Source organism: Lepidothrix coronata, unplaced genomic scaffold (assembly GCF_001604755.1).
Source record: "Lepidothrix coronata isolate B3197 unplaced genomic scaffold, Lepidothrix_coronata-1.0 Scaffold14, whole genome shotgun sequence".
NCBI lineage: Eukaryota > Metazoa > Chordata > Aves > Passeriformes > Pipridae > Lepidothrix > Lepidothrix coronata.
In genome coordinates, this window is record NW_016690194.1 from 6,821,557 (window position 1) to 6,847,184 (window position 25,628).

General features: G+C 37.3%; 1 protein-coding gene across 3 annotated transcripts in view; it reads right to left on the reverse strand.

The window, feature by feature from the left end:
• The window catches only part of SSBP2 (single stranded DNA binding protein 2), a 141,048-nt gene that overhangs the window by 80,198 nt on the left and 35,222 nt on the right, over positions 1-25,628 (reverse strand). For all 3 annotated transcript variants that reach the window (XR_001873358.1, XM_017806119.1, XM_017806118.1), the window contains exon 4: positions 24,155-24,239. Coding sequence is in view for 2 of the 3 variants with exons in the window: in XM_017806119.1 (XP_017661608.1) it covers positions 24,155-24,239 (85 nt within the window). In the remaining variant the exon portion in view is untranslated. The remainder of the gene's footprint in view (positions 1-24,154; positions 24,240-25,628) is intronic.

The following is a 25,628-nucleotide window of genomic DNA, read 5'->3' on the forward strand; positions in this document are numbered from 1 at the left end:
GTTGCCCAGAGAAGCTGTGGCTGCCCCATCCCTGGAAGTGTCCAAGGCCAGGTTGGACGGGGCTTGGAGCAACCCAGGATAGTGAACAAGATGAGCTTTTAAGCCCCTTCCAACCCAAAATATTTTGTGATTCTATGATTCAATTTATTTTTCATAATAACAGAAAATAAATGCTAATTAAATAGTTATTTGTTTCTCAAAGATAAGATACAAAACACAAAATGACGCCTACTTATGTTCATCTTGGGGTTAAAAAACAAACCCTAAACACAAGAAACACTGTACAATGGGTAAAGCAACAACAAAAATCCCTGCCATAATATCCTGATGAACTAATGCACCTGAGCTTGTAATAAAGTACCATTTTCCATAAAAGATCCAAACAAAAATAATCAAGAATGTTTTCTTTCTCCTCTTCTTCTTCTTCTTCTCCTCTTCTCCCTGCACCACCTCACCTCTATTCAGGAAAAAACTCACTCCTGAAGACACTGTCTGCAGTTACCTTAAGTATTACTTTATACAAGGGATTTTGGGCATGAACACTGCCTTAAAGAAAAACAAAGTCCTTCCACTGTCTAGAAATCTCACTATTTCTTTTCCACCCAAAGCCAGCTGCAAGTATCAAATATAAAAGAGTATTTTAAAATGCAAAAAATATCTTAAGAACATTTTCATGTGAAAACAAAATTATCAGACACTTATTTGGACAGTGAAGAAAAACCTGGTGTGCTGCAACACAGAAGTATGCCAAGGAATGATTTTGAACAGAAAATATTATATTTTATCTTTATAGAAGATAGGTTTTAAGACGTTATCAACTGTTGGCACAAGTAATTCACAGAGAAAGGGTTAAATGAAAAACTGTGTCACAGTTAAACTAGAAAATTTCTTTTCCTACCCTGGGCATTAAAAATGAACCTTATGGTAAAGTTATATGGTCATACTTGGGTATCAGAACCTTTCCATGGCTTCTTTGAGTTTAGTCTCTCCACTGAAGAGCATCCCATTGTGTGAACACAGGCAACTTGAACTCCGAGCACACTCCAGCCCTCCAACATTAATAATTTAATGAGCTAAGCCACCAGCAGGAACAGGCACTGCATGTACAGTTTTGAGAAAATTAACATCACCCTTTACCATTCAAATCCAATTACCCACCCAGCCTAAAAGTATCAAAATCACTCTCAATGTTTAAAAAACTTGCTAACATCTGATTTTGTAAATCTGGCTCATTGTGCAATTATTTCCCATAACAAATGTAACATTTGGAATAATTGTTTAGAATCCTTTCTGGAAAAGAATCCCAAACCAAAGCTGGTTCTGTATTATTCTGAATGGTCCAAAAAGCACTTACTTTATCATAAGAGCACGTACAAGGGAGTTGGAGGGAAGAAAATTTTCACGTGGTTGCAGTGACCACTATTGCACAGAGAAGCCAGATGAGGCCATAACACGTATTTTTCACAATGAGGTTATAAAATACTCTTTCCATACTGTTTCCCACTCTGTTTATTACGCAAGCCTTACACCAGCTTATTTTCCTGTGTTATCAAATATGATTACAAACTGAGGAATTTCTTTTAATATATAAGGAGCAAACTTCCTCAAATCCCAGTTTCACAAATACTTTTTGTGGGGAAAAAAAAAAGAAAGTGAAAAAACTGTTTCAAAAATAGAACATGAGAATGTTAAATACAAAAGGTTTGTGTCAGAAAACCTGGTTAGTTTGAGCCCTGAAATTATAAATCATGTGACCAATTAACTAGTGTTTTTCATATATGGTGTATTTTGTCAAACTCTTTGAAAATAATTTCTGTCTATATTAATTTATGCAGTAGTTATATTAATATGCAATTGTTTAAGTATAAGAAGGATTACAATTTCAGTGTTAAAAGAGCAAACCAAATGGCAGTGTGGCCACAATTAAAATACTTCATTCAGCTCTGGAAATCCTGGACCTTTTCAAGGACAATTATAAGAAGTTATTATAAGATGCTGAACCATACAGGTTATGAACTGAGATTTATGATTCTAAACATCCATGTCCATACCTTCTTCTCTATTGTTACACCTTATTATGACAGTTCAGTACTTTAAGGGTTAATCCTAATTTTTAAAGAATGGATTATGTTTTCCAGGCTGTTCAAATAAAATATAAAATTGGTTTAGTTTTCTACTTTTGCCCACATAATCTTGAAAATCCATTGTCTTCTCATTTTCCCCTGAACACTCCCTGCTGAAATTAACATTCCTCAGTGTTTATCTCACGAAAATATTTCAAATTTCCATGTGCTTTTCTTTGAAGAGCACTTTACACTTTACTGGCTGAGCATGTCATCTTACCTTTCCTTTCTGTTCCATGGCACACTGACTTCTAAGAAACTGCTGGTTTCTTCTTAGACCATGCCTCTAATTGTTTTTTCCCTTTTAACTTTTAACCTCAGTCTCTCTCTGACTAACTATCTCACTTTATTGAAATCACTTCCTCTAAAGCTTAGTCTCCCTCTCTGTTGCCTTTTGGTTCTGTATCTACCCCTAGGATGTTGAATTTAATTATACTGCAATTATTATTGGTGGCTCAGCCATTCCATCTCAAATTAACTTCAGTTAGCTATTTAATATTAAGTTGAGAATAATGTTGGCTCTCCAACTAACTGTTCTGGAGAAGTTCTTTAATGTGCTAAAGAGCATACCAAAAGTTTTTGTGCTTCAATTCTGACTGACTGAAGTCCTGCATTACTGTAACAATTTAGACAAGATTGCACAGACTCTTCATGTCTCTCTGATGGTATATCAGTATCTTTTCCTTGACTCACATCTGAATTATGCAGTTTATTCAGCTTCTTTCAGCTGGGAATGAAAATCTGAAAACCAAGAGCTTTAAATCCACCACCTAACAATGGCTGTGTAAAGAAATAAGTGAAACTTGAATAAAAAAAGTATTTCTTGAGCTATAGGACTGACTGCCACTCCTCACTTCTCACTCCCACACGTAAATGCATTCCACATATGAAAATGCAGCCAAAAACCTGTATATTCTCCATAATCTTTGTCTCCAGGGGCTAATAGATTTCAGCCTGTCTTAAGAATTTTTTTAATATGCAATGAGCTCCCCATGCCCACTATTTCTTACTGTTTGTACTTTAATAAAAAACTCAGCCAAAACAGAATTTGATTAGAGTTGTTGTATAACAAAAGAGGAAGAGGTAATTCTTACCACAAGTAATTTACACTTTAAATATTAGAGACAAGAGACTTGAGAAAAGGACAGTTGTGCCCAGTTTGCAGATCAAAAACTGAAGCAAAGAAATTCAGTTCTCTTTATACAGAATTCTGCCTCAAAGTTGGGCTTTTTCCTCAGTCCTCCTCACTTGACTCCTATACGTATATAGACATTTATATATATTTAAATATAGATTATGCTTTCTTTCTGCATTATAAGAGAAGGAATAAAATAAAATCACTGGAAGTCCTCCCTCCACCTCTAAACCAGCAGTTTACTGATGGAAAAGAAGTTCACTAACATATACAAGAACTGAAAACTACACATAATATCTGAGTATGCTCCTTTATGGCTTTTAACATTTACTATTTTGCCATTTCAAGAACTTAGTGAAACTCTTATACCCAGAACACTTGAAAAAAACAGTGTCAACATTCACTGCCTCTTTTTACTGTCTGAATTTAACTGTTATAAACATACTCCATGTTCTTCATTCTGTGTGCTATCTCAAATACAACTTCTGCAATATATGAGACACAGTGATGCTGATACTTAAAAATATGATTGTGAATTACAAAGAAATCAGTCACACACACACTGAAGTGGCCAATTTTGAAACTGGAAAACACTGTGTCACTGACAATGCCAGAAATACCTTCCCAGAGGACTTTATAAGTTTCTGTATAACATGACTCCACTTTAACTTTAAAAAAATTCTGCCTTTTTCCTGCTGCAGAACAGTAATTAGAATTATATTAGGATAAATAGAAATTTATTTCACTCTCCAGTGTAAAAAAGGAAAACTTCATAGAGTTTTGTTGCAACTCAAGTAAGTCTTTGGAGAGGAAACAGACAGACAGCAATGGCCAAAGAGCAGAAAAATCTGAGAATGTCTCATCTAAAATACATTGATAATAAGATATTACCTGAGATCTATTCTTCCAGAGTTGAATCTCTGGGAGAGAACCAACTTTCAAGCTGTATTACGGTTAACTAAAGAGATTAAAACTGTGTTCAAACAATCTTTTCTATCTTTTATTATTATAATTATTATATAAAAGTTTGGGGGGTTCTGTTTTTACTGTGTTCCTATTCTACTCAGACAAGCTCTTCCAAATCTGCATAGACCAAGATTCAACTCTTTTTTTTAATGCTGCCGAGTGGAAAATATTTTCCCCTTTGTTTATTCTATTTTTCCTGTGCTGTACATGACGATGAACATTCAGAGTATTAAAATAACTCAATCATTGTTTTAAAAAACAAACATGTGCACCTGAGGGGAATAAACCTTCCTGAATTTCTTCCTTAAATCTATTCAGATCCAATTCTGAGAACTCTTCTTCTCCTACAAATGAGAGAGAAACAGATGCACACACTCTTGATTCTTCATGTTTAGGGTTTTCTCTTTTATTGTTGGTTGGTATTTGGTATTGCTTGAGGAGTTTCAACTACAAACTTTAAAAAACAGGCTTTTCCAATCTCTCCTTTCTAAGAGGGATTAATATTCCCTCAATATCCTTGCTGGAAAGGACAGGCAAATCAAACTAATGTTAAGGTTTTGTGGTACCTCTGGGAAGTTTGGGACACACTTAAGTTGCACTTGAAGAGGGATTTGAGAGGTTGATTGGTTAGGGGTTTTCATTCTTGGGAGATAAGGAATCATCTCACTTCCTCTGCGTGGAATGGCTATGGAAGTGGCAGAATTGGTATAAAAGTGGCAGGCAAAGACTCGTAAGAGAAAGAAGAGAAAACCACTTTGTCTGCCTAGATAAGACTGATGGAGCTGACTCATAATCAGGGCACTTGCAGCTGCAAAGAATGAATAAAACGAAGACTGCTGAATGCGAAACCTTTCAATTTCAGGGGGAAAAATCCTAATACTTTTAATGGTACCCTTTGTGTTCTATAACAGCATTGTTAATGACACTAACAAGACTTTCTTGGAAAATCTGACAACACTTAACAGGATTAAGAACAGAAAAGGTGTTAAATCACAAACAGGTATCTATGTAAAATTCCAAATCAATGTTGTTACCATATTTGAACCACACAGCACTCAGCAGTGAATTGGTAAGAAAGTTCCTAACACAAACAGAATATTGAGTAACACCTAAAATTCTTCAAACTCAAGATATATTAGCTATGACAATACTCACAAAATCATCTCCTCTTAGGGTTGGTATCATTCTCTGAGCCCTTTCTCCACAGCTGTCTCAATCTCTCCACATGATTTATACTTTTTGTTGGGTTTGTACCTCATTTTCAAAAGTATTATTTGGACTATTAAAGACACTACTGATCACACCTCTACCGAGGATTTGCTATTTGGCAATTCAGTGGGGTTTTTTTTCAAAAAACACAGTAATATAACAGGGTTATGTCTTTGACTCCTCTGATTTATTTTAATTCAATTTCCTGGTTTATACATTGTCCCTGCACCACCTCTGGTCATAAGGTCTTATTCCTTCTCCAGCCTAGAGGACCAAATATATTAAACTCCAAAAGTCTCCCTTTGATCATTAACAGCTTTTGTTTTATTTTTTTACCCCCATTTACTACCTATGACGTAACCAATTAAAAAGCCTGAATATTTGCAACAGAGCTGTGAGCATCTGGGAAAATACATACTTTTCTGCGAAACTGAAAACAGTGTGTACTCTTCAGGTTTAAAGCTAAAAAGAGCTAACTTATAATTATGTCAAAGGTTTTTGAATGCTATTGACTTATTTGATGATTGATACGGATGAAGGAGAGCAAAACGAACATTTTTTTAAAGACTGATCGTGGGGAAGGTTGAGGTGTCTGTACAAGGCTTATATAAATATATAAAGTATATATATCATCATCATCATCATCATCATGGCTAGGCTTCGCGAATGAAGATTTGGGAAGGGCTCTACTCACGTTTGTTACAAGCACGCTTGTGGCTAATGAGGCTAATATGAGACAGGCATGTCCGGTTGCAAAAATATATATAATGTATAAAAAATTGGAAAACAAACAAAAGAGAAACAAACATAAACCCAACCAAAACACTGAAACCACATTTTAAGGATAAATCTGAAGAACGGTAACAAGGAAAGTCTCAGTATATTCAGAGAGTTTCTCTTCAACACAGAGCAAAAGCACTGGAATGATGGTTTGAAAATCATCGCAGGAAGGGCAAAATCAGTATTATGCCAGGTGATTAACTTTTTATTAATAATTTGTCATTATCTGAAATTATTAACTTATTGTTAATTTGTTTATATTATTATTATCTGAAATACAGGATTGACAACCAGCAGCATGTAGGATGGAAACTGAGTAGCAAGTCAGAAACAGGATCTTTACAGAGGTGTTCTGGATGAATACTTGTACTGCAAAGCCAAATGTTTGAAGGCCAGAGAAAAGCACAATTCCGTAATCAATATACTGGTTAAGCACAGAGACAGTAATTTTAGCTTTACAGGAAGACTAAAATAAGCATATATGCAGTGACTGGAAAACACCTGCAGATCTCAAATCATATCTGGCTATGAAAAGAATAAGGTAAAAGGACACGAAGTTAGAAAGCCTGAGGGCCAAACAGTCTATTGCTTTAAACAGGCAAAGAAGATGATGAAAACAGGAATCTTAATTCCATCACTTCCTTCAAAATGAGCTTGGAAAGATGCAAAAGCCAGCCAAGATGTTGATTCGGAGAAAATAAATTTTTAAAGAAATGAACAGGTAGAATTATGAAGATAACAGCTGAGTTTGTGTTTGCGTTTGGAACTGACCTAAGCGTGAATATACCAAGAGGAAAAAGGCAAAAAGGTAATAGAGGTAAAAAGATGAGGAAAAGTCACCACAGGAAACACGAAAAAAGGGAAGGAGCATCTGGCAAGTCAGGAGGTGAATGAGGAGAGCACAGTCAAGCCATCAGTGGCACTGAAGGTGGGATGGGCTGAATCAAATCCGGAGCAGATCAGATTCCACAAAACAGTTCACAAACCTGTTCACAAAACAGGTGAAATCTGGGTTGGTGAAGGTCCCTCATACCTGTGAGGGAGAGACACCACACACACACAGCGAGGGGTGAAAAGCTGGTGACACACCAGCTTGAGCTGGTGATGTGGCTAAAGGAAAACGAAATTAAGTTTTTTTCATGCATGATTCCAAAGACAAGGAGGATTGAAAACCTTTAGTTAAGACAAGGAGGATTGAAAACCTTTAGTTGTAAATCAGGTGAGAACGGAGATTAAAAAGAGAAACATAGAGAATTATGCAGAGAATGCAAGAAAAGGGAACTGAATGACTGGAACAAGCAGCGGGAGAGCTACAACCCTTTCCTGAACCTGTGATGGAATAAAACTAAACAAGGAAAGGGGAGAAGGCAAATCAGAGGAGAGGAATGGTCACACTGTATGTTACCATGCTGTTATTTCATTTTTTTAAAAAATTCAGTGAGATTACATATGGAGAAGGATGAGAGGGAGAAGGCAAAGACTTCAGCAAGGATCCAGAAACAGGGAAGAGCCTACCGAGACGGTAAAGGGATGTGAATCTGATGATGTCTGGGTATAAATCTGCTCCAGGGCAAAGACAGCAGGGCTGGAAAAAAAGATGAGTCTGTAGCCAAGGGAAGGGGGGATGGTCACAGGATTTCCGCAAGGGATTCTGTGCTCCATGAGAGCAGGGCTGGAGGAAGAGGATGCTGGGAGGCTGCCAGGACCAGCACTTGGTAGAGGGGGGAAAGAAGGAGAGAAAACAGCATAGTTTACCCAAGTGCTCTGTTCAAGTATGTGTTTAAAGGAGGACAAACCCAGGAGTGAGAGCAAACAGGGGTGAAGACCTGCAGTGCTTGTTCCTGCAGAGCAAAATTTGCAAGGGATTTGACATGAGACATATGGGAGGGGTGTGGGGAGGAAAAGATGGATGAGCATGCAGAAAACTGAAATGTTAATTACCTTACAATAACAATTATCTCCAGAAAATCTCCCCTTTGATCTGGGGAATCCCACTTTCTCAATGGGATAGAGTATTTACATTCAGAATTGGAGGCTTATGAGCATGTCTAAGCCACTGGTCCCTTGATGCAGAAATGGTTTTGATCCCACACTCTTTACAAGAAGTCCTCACCAAGAACAGTGAATTTTCAACTTTCAGTTTCACATACCAGCATGTCAACATTCAAGCAGTTTCTGATCCCATCAACCACACTTAAATATTCACTCCTCCTCCTTCACTCATCCTGAGGAGCAGTAATATAAAACAAATTATGGGATTGTTTCCAACACAAGTGCTGCTGAAACATATAGGCTTGACATTATTTTACCAATGAAAAACTGGAATTAGGGACAGCTCCACTGTGAGACATACAGATTATAATGCCTGCATCCATCAAATATATTTACATACGTGTGTTTATACATCTTGCAAATGTAATTCCAGTTTCACTGTAGTACAATCTAGCAGCCAATGCTATCTTTACTGGGGAAAAATAATAATAGTAAAAAAAGAATAGTATAAAAAAATTAAGAAAAGCTTCTCTAAAACTACCTCCAAAAATTACTTTTTCAATAGTCACCTTGAAAATTCAACTTCAGGTGCAGCAACACTGATCTTCTGTGTAAGGAGACAATACATCATCCCGTGAAAAATATCTTAGATCTTGATCAATTGTTCTGGGAGTCTAAACTGCAGCCTTTCTTCTGAAACCTCCCAAACTTGAAACAGCCTTGAACCACTCTCCAAATCTCCAATATTGCGGCATTAAAGCAGCAGATATGCAAATCAGGACCTGACAATTTAGGTCCTTATTTATTCCCTAATCCTCCTGAAATTTCCAAGAGTTTTGCTATAGTGCCTAAAGTCAGATTATGCTGGAGAGCAATGAATTTACAAATTTTTACATATTAGACAGACTTCATGCTGGGAGCAGTGTTTCAGGACCAGGTACATACACAGTATAACTTAATAAGAAGGGTTTTATACTTATCAGCAAATGAAAGGTTGGTTCCAGGACACAGTACAAAAGTATCTCAGCACCTGAATTACTCAACACAATTCACCATTTCACTTTGCATCTAAAAATACAAAAGCACTGCAGTGACACAGCATGTGCTGACTGCATATCTTTAGAAGTAAAAGGGGGAAAAACACTGGAAAAACTTAAATACATAAAAAATTGTCAGCTACTTTGAGCAGCAGATATAATTTTCTGGATATAATGAAGAATTGATTAACTTTGAGGGTGATGTTTAATTAGAAAGCTACCAAGAAGATCACAGATACGAAGAATGTGGTTGTACTTGACCTACACCCAGTAAAGAAATGAAAATAAAAACACTTCCACAGTCTCACACTGGAGATGGGGCCCATTTCTAAATTTCTTCCATTCTATAAGAAGTTGCAACTTCAGCAGCTCCTGCAATACAAAAAAAACCCTCAACAAGACTAAGCTGCTAACTGCTGAGCAACTGGAACAAAGAATATTGACAGCACTGGTTGGGTCCCCAATGAGGACGTTTAGAAACCAAGTAACTGGAAACAAGACTTGAACCAATTCTATGATTCATCAAACATATGCAGTAATATGTTGATTCAGTGCAGCTACAGGGAGTGATTCTGAATACCTGTCAGGTCGAGATTAAAAATTAAAGCAGAGGTCTTGGCATGTCACAGATTCATGTTGTTAAGGGGAGAAAAAAAAGGTAAACACATATTTACAAAGCAAAATCATTGATCAGCAGAGGATCACCACCACAATGGTGACAGTGGGGGGAGAAAAGGAAGAAAATTTGCATATTTTGACAAAGCTGACAGCCAGTTTTGAGTCAGACATTTGAGGATGCCTGAGAGCAATACTTCAGACTCTTCTTTACTGTTTTTATAAAGATACCAGTGGTTTGCTATATCACTAAATGGTATGTATATCTGCAGACAGCAAAGCTGACATAAAATAGAAGTATTAACTAAGTTACAATAGTTTCCGAGAAGTCAGGATTAAGCTCTCAAACCAAGGAAAATAAAAGCACAGGTCTAAGAATGCAAATTATGCAAGGAAAACACTGGTAAAAGAAGTATCTGTGCCACAACTTATTTACTACAGGCAAGCACTAAAGAGTGCTCAGAGTGATCACCTCGTCTGTGCATCCCAAAACATTCTTTAAATTCAAATAAATAAAAATAGTAATTTTTAAAAATATTTAAAATAAATTTAAAATTTATACTTTAAATTTCCCTGATCTATAGAAGAGGTCATAGTGTTTTGGTAGTTCTCTGGAATTAGGGAAGGGGAAACCAAAACCAACTCACATAATATGTGCCAATTAGTTAAACTAGAATTTCAGCTCCATTCCTGAGCTTTACCAAACACTCTTCCTGCTTGAAAAGTAGCACCCCTGGTCTTCTCAGCAACATCAATACTGAGCAAGTGTAACTTTGTTTTAGTCCACTGCTTTCTATTTATTTTAAAAACAAATAAAATATATAAGGAAAAATATTGGTGGTTTCGTGATTATGGAGCCTTCTTTCGTGCTCCTCCATTACACATTTGTGAAATGTGAAAATCTTATGAAAATTTATGTGAAAATCTTTCAAAGTAAATATTTCAAAGTAAAAAGGTCCTGAAGCACAACTGCTAAAATTAAAGTTTGTAACTACATGTGCACTAACAAATATGAAAACTTCTGCTCAGTGCATCACTCTTATCAACATTTTTAAATAATAAAGTGTGCTTTGATGCTGTGTATTTTATCACATAATTACTTTTTTTTTTCCTTAAGTGATGCAACTAAAAGCTAAACCAAGATAAAGTTAACAGTGGAAAACTGTGCTAGTGAGTGGACTGGCATTTCTAAATAACGTGTGTTCTTCCTCCACCCATGTGGAGACCAGAAGCTGACAGATCCTGGTTAATGAAAACTGTGTGTTTCATAAGCCTAAAGGTTGAGAGGTAATTTCTACCACCTCCTGCTGCTTGATTCATGGACAAAAATACAAAAATGATGGCTCTAGAGACAGCATTTAACTGATTTCCCAAAAATAGACAGGATAATCATAGTGAGGTTCTGACTTGGTTACTCTAAAACATTCTTCAAATGTGGAAGATTGAAAACCCAGAACATCAGCTTTAGATATGCCACAATTGCACTACTCTGTTTTACTCTGGCAGTTGGTGAAATACCAATTAACCAGTATGAAAATGCCTTTTTACGGAGCAGCCAAATGCTTGTTAGAGCTTGTGAGCCACAGGGCTACCAGGAGCAGTAGGTTCAACACTTCCTTCTCTTTCATACTAAGGAAGGACTCTCTAAGGCAAGAAGCACTAAAATTTCAGCTAAAATTATGGGGAAAGCTTGAGGAGTCTCTAGGACACCTCTTTTGTGTCAGGAAAAGACCTTTCAAGAAAGTCTTCTATTTTTTCTGCTCAAGAAATAAACAAATTTGGAGATTTCAAAGTTTTATTTACTACATGTTGGTCTTGCAAACATAAAACATAAAAATGGCACTTTAAAAACACTGTCCTGTTATTATTTTTCCTTTGTGTCTCTCAACTTCACCCAGTTTTATGACCAGCTCTGTTAATTACATTTATTTTACAAAGAGTTGTAGAATACCAAATATTGCAGCACAAATCCTGACCATGTGTAAAGCAACTTCTGCACCAGCACCACCACAGGTTTGCCAAGACTCTGTATCTTCCATGAAGTCACATTTTAGGTCAAAAAACTCCAACAGCATTTTGTGCCTTGGAGCTGTGCTTCGGTGCCGATCACTTCTGAGGCAGCTCGAACTCCTTCATAGGCAGCCAGGATCTCTATCTCAGTTGGTGTACAGCTGGCTTCAGATCCTTTGTATCCCCGACTCCAGAATCCCAGCGGTCGTCCTCGGGTCTCCCCAGGCACTTTCTGCCAGAGGCTCCAAGAAGGGCCATTCTCCCCGGCTGCGGTGTAGAGCACGTTCTTCACGTCCTGTCCTGTCCTTACTGGCCCAAGGGCTACCGCATGGGCAATCTCCTGTTTAATTTGTTCGAAGGCTTGTTGTTGTTCGGGGCCCCACTGGAAATCATTTTTCTTCCATGTCACAAGGTAGAGAGGGCTTACAATCTGACTGTACTCAGGGATATGCATCCTCCAAAAGCCCACAGCGCCTAGGAAAGCCTGTGAAGTTCCCCTGAAGACAATCAGAGGAATCAAATGTCACCAAACCTAAATATGAAATAAAGCACCGTGGCTGTGCAATGGCACATGATTTAAAATGTTCCAGTAGATGTGTTATCCACATGACAAAAATGGACACAATTTACATGGTTTTCTGGTTCAGCAGAAGTGTAACAAAGGAATCACTAAAAAAAAAAGGCAATTTTCGCTTGCAGAATTCTTCTCCTGTTTAGGTAATGGTTGTGTATAATTGCTTACAACCACACACGCACATCAACAATAACTCAGTTTCTGCTACTAGCAAGGCAGTATATCTCAATAGCTGCAATATTTTCCAGGCCCCATTTAATAAAGCTGGGATAGATTTTCTGAGGTGGCTTCTAGTCACTAATAAATCTAGTATGCAAATGGTGTTTGTTTCTTGATATATTTGCTCTGACCTCAACCTGAAATTCCGGAAACTGTGAGGAATCCAACAAGAGAAAAGGTATTGGAATTACTGTGTTTTACTGTAACTTTTTTCAACTAGTAAATTCCTGACAAAACCAGGATATTCCACATCTTTTATGTGACTGGTTTACAGAGTTTGGTTAATCCAGTATTAGCCCTGTATCAAGAAAAATGACTCCTTGTTAAGAACAAATATTATTACTACAGACACAGGTATGAAAGCTTTAAAGTATTAACCCTGAGATTTACACGGATAAGTATCCTAACTCAGCCTCTTGAACAGGGAGGTTCAAGAGGCTGGAGCACCTCTAGAGTTCATCTCCCATCAGGAACAATTGCTTTATCTCCAGATATTTGGAAGGTAAAAAAACAGAGAAGAAAGAAAGAAAAACCCAAACCAGGGTACTTAACATATTAACAAGAACTTGCAGCCAATCTTTAAGCACACATAACCAAGATTTAATTCCTAATGTCAAAATCAGCTCAGCCCAAATTACCAGCTCTTTCAGCTCCTGCTCTCTTTAAACGTAATTTTTAAGGCACATAACAAAATCAAAGGTTTTACCATCATTCAACCATAGGCTTGATGTTAATAATGTTAACTGGGCCGTTTCCAGTTAACACTATTAACAAATCATTGTTTTGCATTTGGGTAATTGACAAATTAAGAAGTAAGTAGAAAATTAACATACCGAGTTGGTAATTTTTTATCTTCCTTTTTTTTTTCAAAGTCACAGGGAGTGAATGCATTGCTTTTTAGAGGTTTCTGATCCACAGAAACATGGAATAACTCAAATTGTTATTGACAAACACTGCAAAGACTGAGGTTGGGTCAAAGAGAGTCAACACTTGTCTGTTGTTGGACAGACAACTCAGCTGCAACTGCTGAAATTCAGGAAAACTTTAAGCAGCTAAAAACTAGGCTTTTAGGAAGAATATTAAACTACACATTCCACTGTATAAAATTATTACCCATACTGGATGAAAATCGGAAGTTATACTTGTGTGTTTTAGTGGCAACAGAAAAATGTATTAACAATAAACGTTCTAGAACTACCACTCTGGTGTGAGATGACAGCTAGCAACATTAAAAATCTATTAAAGTCCTTTTTGGAAATCATCCTCTGGGATATTCTGGCCTTCAGTACCATTTTCTTGTGCTAATTTGGATTTCAGGAAACTGAACAGAAGCAATGTTAGCTTTACTGAGCAAGCTTTTTTTTTAGTACTTAAATACTTTCCATCGTTCAGTCAGGTCATGCTTTCTAAGCAATCAAGCTAAAAATGTAATTTTTAAAAATAATGAAAGCTTAGTTCTTTGTACAATTTAAGAAACATGATTAAGAGAACAGAAGCAGCTTCAACAAAACCCTCCACATACTGTAGTGCTTAAAAAAGAAATAACAATACCAATTTTGTTCCAGGAAGAAGAAATTCTGCAAGTTATCAGGATAAGACAGCAAAGATGTCAAGGAGCTCCCTTTGTCCCTATTAAGAGGAAATACAACTCATGTCCTCCACAGAGCAATGGGGGAAAAAGCAGCTGAAGCAAGAAAAATTAAGCAGTTGGCAATGGGAGTCACAAAAAACCCTGCTGCTGTACACAAAAATTAACACAAACCCATGAAAACACTGGGAAAATAAAAACCCAAACCTTTTAAAAATTCACTACTAGGATGGAGTGAAAAGCTTTCTGCAGTGGTATCTGAGAGTTGTCCATGGAACCCCGCTTCAAACCTTTTGTCCTTATAAACAGAAAATTTGATATTTTCTTCACAAGAGAAAAGAACTTGAAAAAGGTCTCTTTGCCACAAATATGCAGGGAAAAAAAAGACAAAAGCAGACTAAATAAAATAATGCTTGGTTCCTGTACTGAGAAATAACTCTGAAATTGGACGGTAGACAAGAATGACCCACTGTATTAGCACCATTTTCTATGACCCTAGCACTGCAGACATGTGTGAATATAATCTGAGTGTTCACACATGAAATGCCACTCACCCATGAAACTGTTTGCCAGATTAGGGCCAAAGTCCCTGATCTGCACAGGCAGATCCCAACATCTTTGCAGATCTGTGATAAAGCCAATGAGGTCATGCTCCACAGGCTTTCACGTGCCTGATTTTAAAAATCTCACTCCAAATCTTACTCAAGTAAACTTGTTTTATTAAGTACAATGTCATACTTGACTATATGCACATACACACTGTATATTTTTCTGCCATGCTCTTAAAACAGAAAATACATTAAAACTCACCTCCTGGACTATACTCCCTTAATTATTTAGTTTTTAAGAACTCTGTACATTCAATAGGCTAAAATTTTAGGTCTGCAATATGCTTATGGTAATCAGATCTGAAAGCAGAACAAGAAAACGTTTTCCAGATTCTTTATGGCTCAGAACATAATATTTATTACACACCCTAAAAAGAACTTTTTCTTCCTCTTCCTTTGTCAGAGTAAAGTAGACAGGTCATGCATCTCTTCTGGTGTGAATTATGCAGAGAACTACTTTCTTGGCAGGGTAAATGAGCCACTGATGGGTTGCAGATGGTGCATCTGAGTTTTGTTATACATATCTTCCCTAACTTGGGTAAATCTGATTTGTGGATGTTACTGTGACAGCACTGTGGAGATGTACACTTAAGTTAAGGAGGGGTCACAATAAAACAGCCTGCAATGAAAACGTGCAATGCAGACTTTCACCTTAAGACAACCTTATTATTTTTGATTCCCCTTTATTATGCCACAACCTCCATTTTTCTCTAGGGACAGAGAAAATGGAGATGAAAGGATTTATTTTCTCTGTATACACCAAAGGTTTGCTATTTTCAGTGGCTAAGTTAACGTGTTTGGAATGCTGAGATTTCAGAATAAGAAACAAGATTTCAAAACCTCATTCTAAATGTATTCCAGTAAGCAGATCTGCACGTTTCCTCTCAAGCAACACATTCTGTGCAGGCTGAAGAACCCATGTTGGTACAACTGCTTGTAGCATCAATTTGGCAGAAAATTCAAAAAGACTATTATCTGTTCCCTGTGACTCGTGTTACATAATGTGCATTTCATATTTAGTGCTGTGTTTGGATGTGACAGTTTTAGTCAGCCATGGATATCCCTGTTCCCTCCAGAGGCCTGCCTGCCTTTTCTCTTCATTACTTCATTTTTTACCACCTCTCATAAGGCATTTGTTGTTCAGCTGTTCTTATTAAAAGCTGCATGTCTCCCACAATTTGTGATCTTCAGGATTCATCTTTCATCATATTAGAGAGCAGATGGAAGTTGTAAGTCTTCGGTTTTTCCAGGCATGTGTTAAGCAAGTCTGAAATGAGTCACTTAGACGTATTAACGGAGCAGTCAAGCTGATAACAAAATCTGTGTTTGGCATATTGTGCAGAAATAAGGCTCTCACTTTCACTTTTACTTTTTATGAGGCTAGAGAAGAATGCATTTAGGCAAAGTGCCTCAAATCTAACCAAGTACTGGCACCAGGAAAAGAGAAATTACTGTATTCTGCTGGAGACAAAGGTATAGCCATGCACAGGTACACCTTTGCACAGCTCCAAAACTCCTCCTCACCATTAGCCTAGAGAGAAATCTCACTGCATAAACTGGAACAGCTCAGTCCAAACCCTTGACAGGAGGATACCTGAATCATTTGGCATTATAAACATCAGGTGAAATCCTGGTGTGGAAGATTAATCACCAGGAGGAAGGAGTGCAGAGGGAAACAGGTCGTGGCAAGGCTTTAATGCAACATTTGCTCTCCATTGATCAAACATTTGTGTGGCACTTTATTGACGTGAAACATTATGTACAATCAGTGTTAAATATTAATGTCAGAAGATCTCGAACTCTAAATCCAGAGTCCTTGTTAATCAGTTTAATATTCCCAGTGTTACTGAGCTACAACTTGACCTTCTTTAATAACTTTCTGGAGTGCTATAAAAACATACTGTGTACACATAGTATACACATAGTATACATACCTATGCAATGAATAAGAATGATCTGTATATCAACAGCAGGAAATAAAATATTTTTAAAAACAACTACTAAAACAAGTTTTGAAACAGGGCATTTCTCAATTCCTCTTGAATTCATGGTAGGATGTATCTTCTCAATTTTAGAAGAGAAATAAATTTCAAAGAAACAAAGTTGCTACAAATTTTGAGGGAATGTCTAAAATCCAGAAGGTTTACCATTCTACATAATAAATTATTAAATTACATATCATTATGCATATATACATGTAAGTGCCTTCATTTGTAAAAGGAAAAACACCCTTTCTCCACTGAAACTTTTGATTTTGTGTCCACTTCAATTATAAAGTTTAAAATTTAAACTGTAATGCAGCTTTCATTATGGTAGCATAAATAATCCATTAAATCCATTACAGCAAATGAAAAAATTAAAATTTGAATGAACAGAGTTCATTCAATTGCAAGGAATTTTGCACAAGACACATTTAACAACATTACTCTGAAAGATGGATGAAGTTAACAGCTGCTCATCAGGACAACCATACAGGAAAAGAAACTGAGGTATTCTGGGATTTCCATTGAACTGGTCAAAAATTTCCACTGGAGCCTTCTTCCAGGCAATGACACATGTCACAACTTCAGAGCAGGAGTGTCTTGGCTTTATTTTAATTATAAAGAAAGCCCTTGACTTCAGAACACGGAGAAACTAATCCGTGGAGACAAATATCATGGACTAAAGCAACTATTAATTTAAGTGTGTCTATCAACAATTAAAAAAATAATCTTATAAACAGATTTTATCTGTGTTTTGTAAAATAATAAACTACTCTACAAGCCTGTGAAGCAGCCTGAGCATTCCAGCCACTTCCCTCAGTATCTGACCTCTTCCTCCTCTTGTGCCCTCCACATTCTCTCTTAAACCACTGACTTCTTCCCTAACTTGCTGAATCTTCACACACTCCCCCTCTCCTCCAACAAAAGAAGACCAAATTTTGCCCTATTTCATAAATTTGGCATGGTTCTACACACAGTGTACATAAATCTTTTTAGTGCTCCGTTCTGAACAAATACTATTTTTTGCACTGAATGTTCCTGGAAAGCTTCCCCTCATTAAAACGGCTGTTATCTCCTGTTGTTTTCAATGAAAACAAACCTATAATGGTTCTCAGAAAACATGTAAAAGAAAGTAACATGTCCAGTGTCTCTCTCTGGGAACCATGAAAGAGGAGTTAAATTACCTTTGGGTAAATGGTGGTTTTTTTTCCTGTCAGCGGTTTCCACATTCTAAGGCAATTAAATATCCACTCAAAGAAGGGGCATTGAAATTTTGGGGAGAAAATGCTGCTTGTGCTCTCTGAAACAAGTGGGTTAGCCCTCACATTAAAAGAGAAGCACAGCAAAAGGATTACCTGGGAAATCAACTCTATGAAGAGAAAAATTACGTTGGCTGTAAGAAACAACATATTGGAGCTTACAATTAACATTTGTGACACAGAGTATTTCAAATTGAACCACTGTATGTGCCAGTAATTTACGGAAAGGAATGATGAAGGAGGATGGTGGTGATATGCAGAACAAGCACTTCTTCCTTCTTCATGAAAATGTGCGAATGAGAATACTCTTGGGGAATTTCTTAGCAGAAAACAAATAGAGAATAAATCCCTATTTTCCTGCAAAAGGAGTCCCTACAATCCAAAGGAAGTACCAATTTCTAATTCTGAAAATTTCTAACGAGCAAAAACAAGAGTTTCACATTCTCGGAGATGCCAGTGCAGTATTTTGAGATACACCTTGAGTGACACAAGTCACTGCTGTTTGCAGAAAGTGATGCCTACTGTGAATGGGGCCTGGAGGATGCTTTTAATTAATCCTTTCCACGCAATTGCATTTAAGAACAGCTACTAAGTAATAAAATTAAGGAGCTGAAGAGACTGAAAAAGTTCAGCTTGCCTGTGTCCAGTTCTATTTAAGACCCTAGAATTCTGAATCACACTGTCCTTTCCAAACCTCTCAGTAAGCACTGGCCTCCCACAAAGACAAAATAATGTTTCTACAGGACTGACAAGATAAGAATGCTAAACATTTATCACGTTTTTTTCACATTTACAGCTTTCTGGCTGCACACTGGAGAAACCAAAGGACCTATCACCTTGTGAGACATATCAAGAATATTCTGCACAAAATATGATTTATTAATTGTTCATTGTTGTGCAATCTTTAACCATATAATGTGTTCAGATATGTGATTTCAAGGCAGATGTCAGGTTTCCTTAGTCTTCTAGCTTCCATATGTAAGAACACATTTTACTATACATATATACCTGAACAGTGTGAGACATGATCTCCACGGAATGAAAAGAACAGAAAAGCAAGGTATTTTATTTAAAAATGAATGCTATTTACACAAAAACCAAAGGATATTATTTTGACAATGAATGTGTAGAAGGAAATGCTTTTCATTTTCATATTACTTACAAAAAGAATGCCATGGCCACTTAATTTTTTCTAGTTTTAAGAAATAATCCGCTGTCTACACGGACACAGGTAATATCTACATAGCAGGATGAATCATATGTTGAAAGAACATATTCTGAAGGTGATTTTACAGATTTAGTGATGATCACTAAATATGTAAAGGGCCATGCACATCTCTGTGGAATTCAGGTATGGAATTAATAAGTAACTCAGGCCAGCAGCATTGATTTTGGTACAACAGTCCTGAGCAAAGCAGAGATTTATTTTTTTTTATTTCTGTTTTAAGCAGAAGGAGTTTAATATGCATTCTCCACAGAAACTGGCAGCTGGAAACCAGATCTGGAATTCAATTTTCATCAAGAAACCTGTGAGGACCCAGAAGTTGCCCTAACTAGGCTGCCTGCAGAAGAACAGAGTAGCAGGAGATGGGGAAGGCAAGAAAACCAAGAGTGAAAGCAAGTTCTTCCATCCCCATACAAAAGGCAGAGAGGGAAGACAGCAGTTGAAAGAAATTAGAAAAAGAACAGTCCTTGTGGAAAAATAGTCACATAGGCTTTTCATGGTAATCTTTAGTCCAAAACAGACATAAAAATATTCATAACCCCTCAAATTCTGAGTACTGATAATGACTAATTAAGGGGGGTTGGGGCATTTAGGGAATGCAAGTGCTTTTTAGATCTGCCGAAGGAAGATGAATCCAGGGAAGAAAGTGGCCATTTTTCTCCCCATAAAACATAGCAATAAATGCAGGGACCCAACTTTCCTGAAGAAAATCTCACAGACTGATCAGCCATCTCAAGTGTCCAAACATTACCCTCAGTAACTTCTAGAAAAGATAGACTTATATAGTTACAACCTTTAAAAGGAATAATCTGGACAGAACTAATTATAGCATCGTCTTTGATACACTCTACAACCTTCACACAAACAAAGCTGTATGTCACACAGCTCACCATAAACTGTGCTAACAAGTCAGATGGAAATGTGGTACCAGCTCATGAGACTGGACAGTCTCTGGGGCAATGAATGTCTCTTTTTTCTTATCTTGTAAATGACCTTGCACTCTTTTGGGAGAAATAAACACAAACAAGAGATCCTTGCTCATACCAAGAGCGGTCTTTCAAGGAGCTGTGGAGAAGACACCAGTAAAAACCCTACCTGGAAAATAATCAAGATTTGACTATAGCTACTTGTGAGAAATAGTAAATACCTTCTTTGCACCAATGCCACACAGAAAAAAATTTGATTGCCAAGAGGGTGAGAGAGGCACGGGAACTTCTGGACAGTAAAAATATCTTAACTGTTATGTACAGAAATCATCTTGTAATAAAAGACTTTTCAGGTACTACTCCTTCAAACCGAGAGTCCAGAGATGTGAATAAGTGGCTAGGCCTGAGGAAGAGGAGCCTGAGGAAGAGGAGGATAGCCATTTGTGGTTTTCTGAAGTAGAGGTGCTGCTAAAAATCCAGTTTATGTTTTATTTCCCCTTTTCCCTCAGTCTTCAGCTTGGGAAGAAGTGGAAGAAGATGCACATTGGAACTCTCTTCTCTCCTTATAAGATCTCAAAACCTGGAAAAACGAGCTCTGAACTAGAGAGATGATGAGATCTCCTTAGGATACTGTGAAGAAAGACAAACCAACTCTTCCGCAAAGACTAAATTCTGCCTCAGAGCATCCATGTATGTAATTTTTCACAAGACTTCGAAGCACAGAGAAGTTTTCCTCCAGGAAAAGTAACAGGTACCTGGAAAATAATCACGGGGATTTTTCTGCTCCAAATAAAGCTACTCCTACTGAAACACCTGCAATATTTAGAAGCTGGGTGTGCAAGCACCAGCTTCCATTCCTGAGTTACCTGAAACGTAAACCATTTCCAATTCTATGCCATATATGTTAAAACTTCCAGGCAGAACCTATCCATGCATCCCTCTTTTCAAGTCTAAAAGAGATTTCATAAATGTACGTAATGGGTTCAGAAACTTGTTCACTCATAACAAAATATACCCAATAGCAAATCTCAATAGAAAATAAATGTATAATCCACTTCAAATACAGAGAAGTTGAAAATACTTAAACTCGGGATGAGCATAGAAAATCTTCTTTATAAAGCCAGAATAGGCCTTTGCTTTTCTATTTATTGCATTTTTAGTAAGATGAGCATTGTAGCACTGCAAGCAACAAAGCGCTGTCTGAGAAGGAGAACTCAAAAGGCATTATTTTTACAATTGCAGTTGAGATACTGCAGAACTTTAAAGTAAACTTAAAGAAACTACATTTTTGTGTATATTCATTCTATGAGTCAACCTGTGTGTTCCTGACTGACTCGGAGGCAGCAGTATTTCACAAACCATTAAATCATCCACAAGTGATTTCCTCCTCCATCAAACATCCTCAAACCTTTCTCTCTCCACAAAAGCAAAGACAGACAAGATCATTCCCTCAGCTAACACAACCCACTCAGTGCTAGAGATGACACGTCTGGTGCACCCAGACCACACACTCCTTCAGCAGGAATGATTTTTCTTAGCTCAAGTGGAACGCATGCCTAATAAAAAATTCTGAATTGCTCATATGAATTAATAAACGAGCCTTTTGTGCTGTTTTGTATTTACAATTACAGCCTTCAGATATGACAGCACCACTACAAATGTTCTACTTGACCTGCAACGTGACTAGCAGGGTTTTGATTTACCAGACCCCTTGGCCTCGTGGAGAAGCCTGAATCCAACAAGCAGCTTCCTGATGGATCTTCACTGATGGTGGAGTTTTGACCCCTCTGAAGTCAGTGGCAAAACACTACATGGGTCAGGATTGCACTTAATAAATGTTCATCTTCCTCTGCTGTGAAATTTGTTTGGCCATATTTTATAATGATTTTTTATGTTCTTTAACATGAGCATACAACACACTCATAAAATACTGGACACAAATATCATGACGCAGACTGTCCTGCTAAGCAAAAAACAGGTGATGCTTAGGAACACCAAGAGTCTTGCAAGGTGTTAAATGAGTTTATCTCAATTGTAACAAAAATAATGCAAAGCTTTTCCTGCCACCTTAAAAGATGGAGAGAACGGGTTTTAGAAATAATTGGTGAGTCAACTTCTGAAATAAACTGAATTGTTTCTAAAATAAGCACACATCCTGTCCGGATGTGCATATAGAATCATGCCATGATTTTATCTTTTCTTCACCAAGCATGACTTTATACAGTAACTTAAACATTCAGACAATCTCGAAATTGTATCACACACAGAACTCGTATTTTCTCACTCCTCTTGAACCATGATAATACACATCATAATGCAACAGAACTGAGCAGTAAAGCCATGTAATAGTCCAAGACCTGTATAAGTTAGAAACCATGAAGGGTGACGATAAGACAACTTTTTTAAATTTTACACTATTTTGATTCACTTACTCAAAAGCTTAGTATACCTCAAAATTTAGATTCAATAGTGAACTTACTGATCAGTGAAAGTCTTGTGAGTTTAAAGATTTGTGTACTCCCCTCCTCTTTAGACTTCCAAGTACTTTCTCAATGAAAATTTCTTCTTGCTGATCATTCTGTTTCACAATTGTTTCATAACATTTACAGGTTTTGGATTTTTGGCTTTTGTTTAAAAAAGTATCTTTTGAGAGCACAATGTCCCCCATTCAAGTGAACTGTTGCGCTGTGGATTCTGATCTTCCCAAATTTAAATCTCTACTGTCATTTTCCCAGAGTTTTAAAGTACTCCCGTAAAATTATTGCTCCTTGTGGGGAGTGAAACAAGGATTGAAAATATACTGCTAAATATTTTACTTTTCCAATATTTAAAACAGATCAAGTAAAAATTATTACAGCAATTGTACTTGCAAGAGTTACTTCATTTCCAATTTGAGGAATGTGTTTCACTAAATTGGCTGACCTTAACATCTCTGTGGGTGCAAAACTTTCTTGAAACTTTGTTCGTCTCTCTGATACCTTTTTTTTTCCCATTAATTATGTCTAGTGATCAATGTAGCCCAGATCTGACTGTGCAACATTGTTCAAGCTCCTTTACCAGTTACCCTCAAAATTTAACCAAGTACAGGGTGTTGAAGAGGCATTGGTAAAATATGCTGAACAGATCTATCTGTGGTGCATTTACAATATAAGCTGTTGTTTACTACAGAGAAGGCAAGATCACCATTAGCTCACATACTGTAAGACACCAAGCCATTACAACAGAAAATGGTCACTTAGCTGATTCATTCCTGTTGTTGCAAATCTGTGTTTGTAAGACATTGGGTTGTGGCAGTCGGTTTTCAATTTTATCTGTAGAAATGTATTTCAGCAGTAACTAGACAGTATTTCTAAGACAGATCCGGTAAAGACTCAAGGAGAGAGGTTTCACAGTTGTACTGTGAGCATTATTCTCCCTCAAAACACCACTGAAATTCCTGCTGTGTTTTGAACTAAGTCTCAAAGGCAGCAAAACCGGCATAAAACTTCTGCTCTTTAATACTCCCGTTCTCTTGGACCAGATGATTTTGCATTTAACGAATTCCGTGATGCTGAATTGTTTATTAGGATGAGAAAGACTTACTCCAGGATACAAAAATATCTGAACAACCACGCTCTCAGGCTGTGGGGTCCTGGCAAAAGCCAGGGGATCAATTCTAACTGCTGAACAGCCTTTTCTTTAGCACTGGCGGAGCTAATTGGGTATTTGGACAGGTCACATCCATGCTTCCATTTGCCTTTGTGACCAGCCTGATGTGTCCATGTACAGAAGGATATTCTTTATTCTGCATTAACACCTGGGACAGCATCTTGATCTCTGAGATGGCTTCCAGGAGTTACTCGTGTTGTGCTCCATCACATTTTATCACATGCAACTAAAAAAATGTGGTAAAGACACAAAACTTACATAGTCATGGAAGGCTTTTGCTTCACTTGAGTGTTCACATGTTTCTCGTCTTTCTGGAGCTGCACAGTAGAGATCCCAAAATACACTGCAAGAAGTTACAGAGAGGGTGACAACGTCACTGTAATGCTCATGTAGATTCTATGGTGTACACACCTCCCCCATGTGCATGTCCCTGTGTAGAAACAGACACATTACTTTCCCTCCAAGGGATGAAAACACCTCTGAGGAAGAATTTAGCTTTGTAAAACACCTGTGAGGAATCAAGTCCTGCTGTCTGATCTGAGGCAAGCAGTGCTCTTCTTCAATACCACTGTAGTACAGACCAAAAATGTAGGCCAATATATATGGCTTAAGAGTACAATGTGTATTAGTTTGTATTTAACCTCATCCCTCCGGCAACTGCTCCAATTAACTTCCACAAAAATGGATTTGTAATAACATGGAAAGGAAAGAATCTGGAGAGAGAGACGGGATTCCTTCCAATGTCAAGGTTCACAGAATCCCAGAATGGTTTGGGTTGGAAGGGACTTTAAAGTCCATCCAGTCCCAACCACATGCCACTATCCCAGGTTGCTCCAAGCCCAATCCAACCTGGCCTTGGACACTTCCAGGGATGAGGCAGCCACAGCTTCTATGGGCAAATGTCCAATATTGTCCCTAAACAAAAGTTCCCAGAGAATCTGGTGTATGGACCATTTTCTGGTGTAGAAAATAGATGGGCATGTTCTTGGGTCATAAAGAAAGGAAACTAAGGTACCTACTCCCATTGGTCTTCCCCCCAAACCTCTTCAGAGTTATACACAAATCAAATATAACAAAAAGTTTCTGGAATGAAACTATATGCGTGTTAGAATGATTAAAATAATAAAATTTGTCATAGTAGTTTTTTAATGGTTTAGACTTAACGCTTTATAACTTAGTCCAGCACCCGCTTTATAATCCTATAAAGTTATAATCCTTTATAACTTAGTCCGAGGCCTTGTGGACAATTTGAGTACTATACTGCAGACCATCAGAATTAGAGATAATGCAGAAATGAGAGATAAAAAGGACACATTCTTCTTGCTAGGCTGCCATCACACAGTTAAAGCTATGAAAGAATGGTCAGTGAAAATTATGCCACCTTCCATGCAACTGTACAGATCAGTTGGGTTCAAATGGGACCATTTTAACACTTGTAAATTCTTGTACTGCTGACAGCTAGACATGTTCTCTGCAATTTTCTATTCTTTCAAACACAAGTATATTGGATATATTCAAATGTGACAATGAATAAATGCCATAGCTATACAGCAGTGACTGTGAGAATTCTACACACACAACTGTGGACTGTAGGCTGAGAAAGTTCACACCCACACAGAGGCTCTGTATATTGGGGGTTTTTTTCCGAAATGCAATTATTTAGGATATGCAGAGTAACTTTTAATTGCAAAATTTTCTGGAAGGTGAAGAAAGAAATGCAGGCCACTCTCTC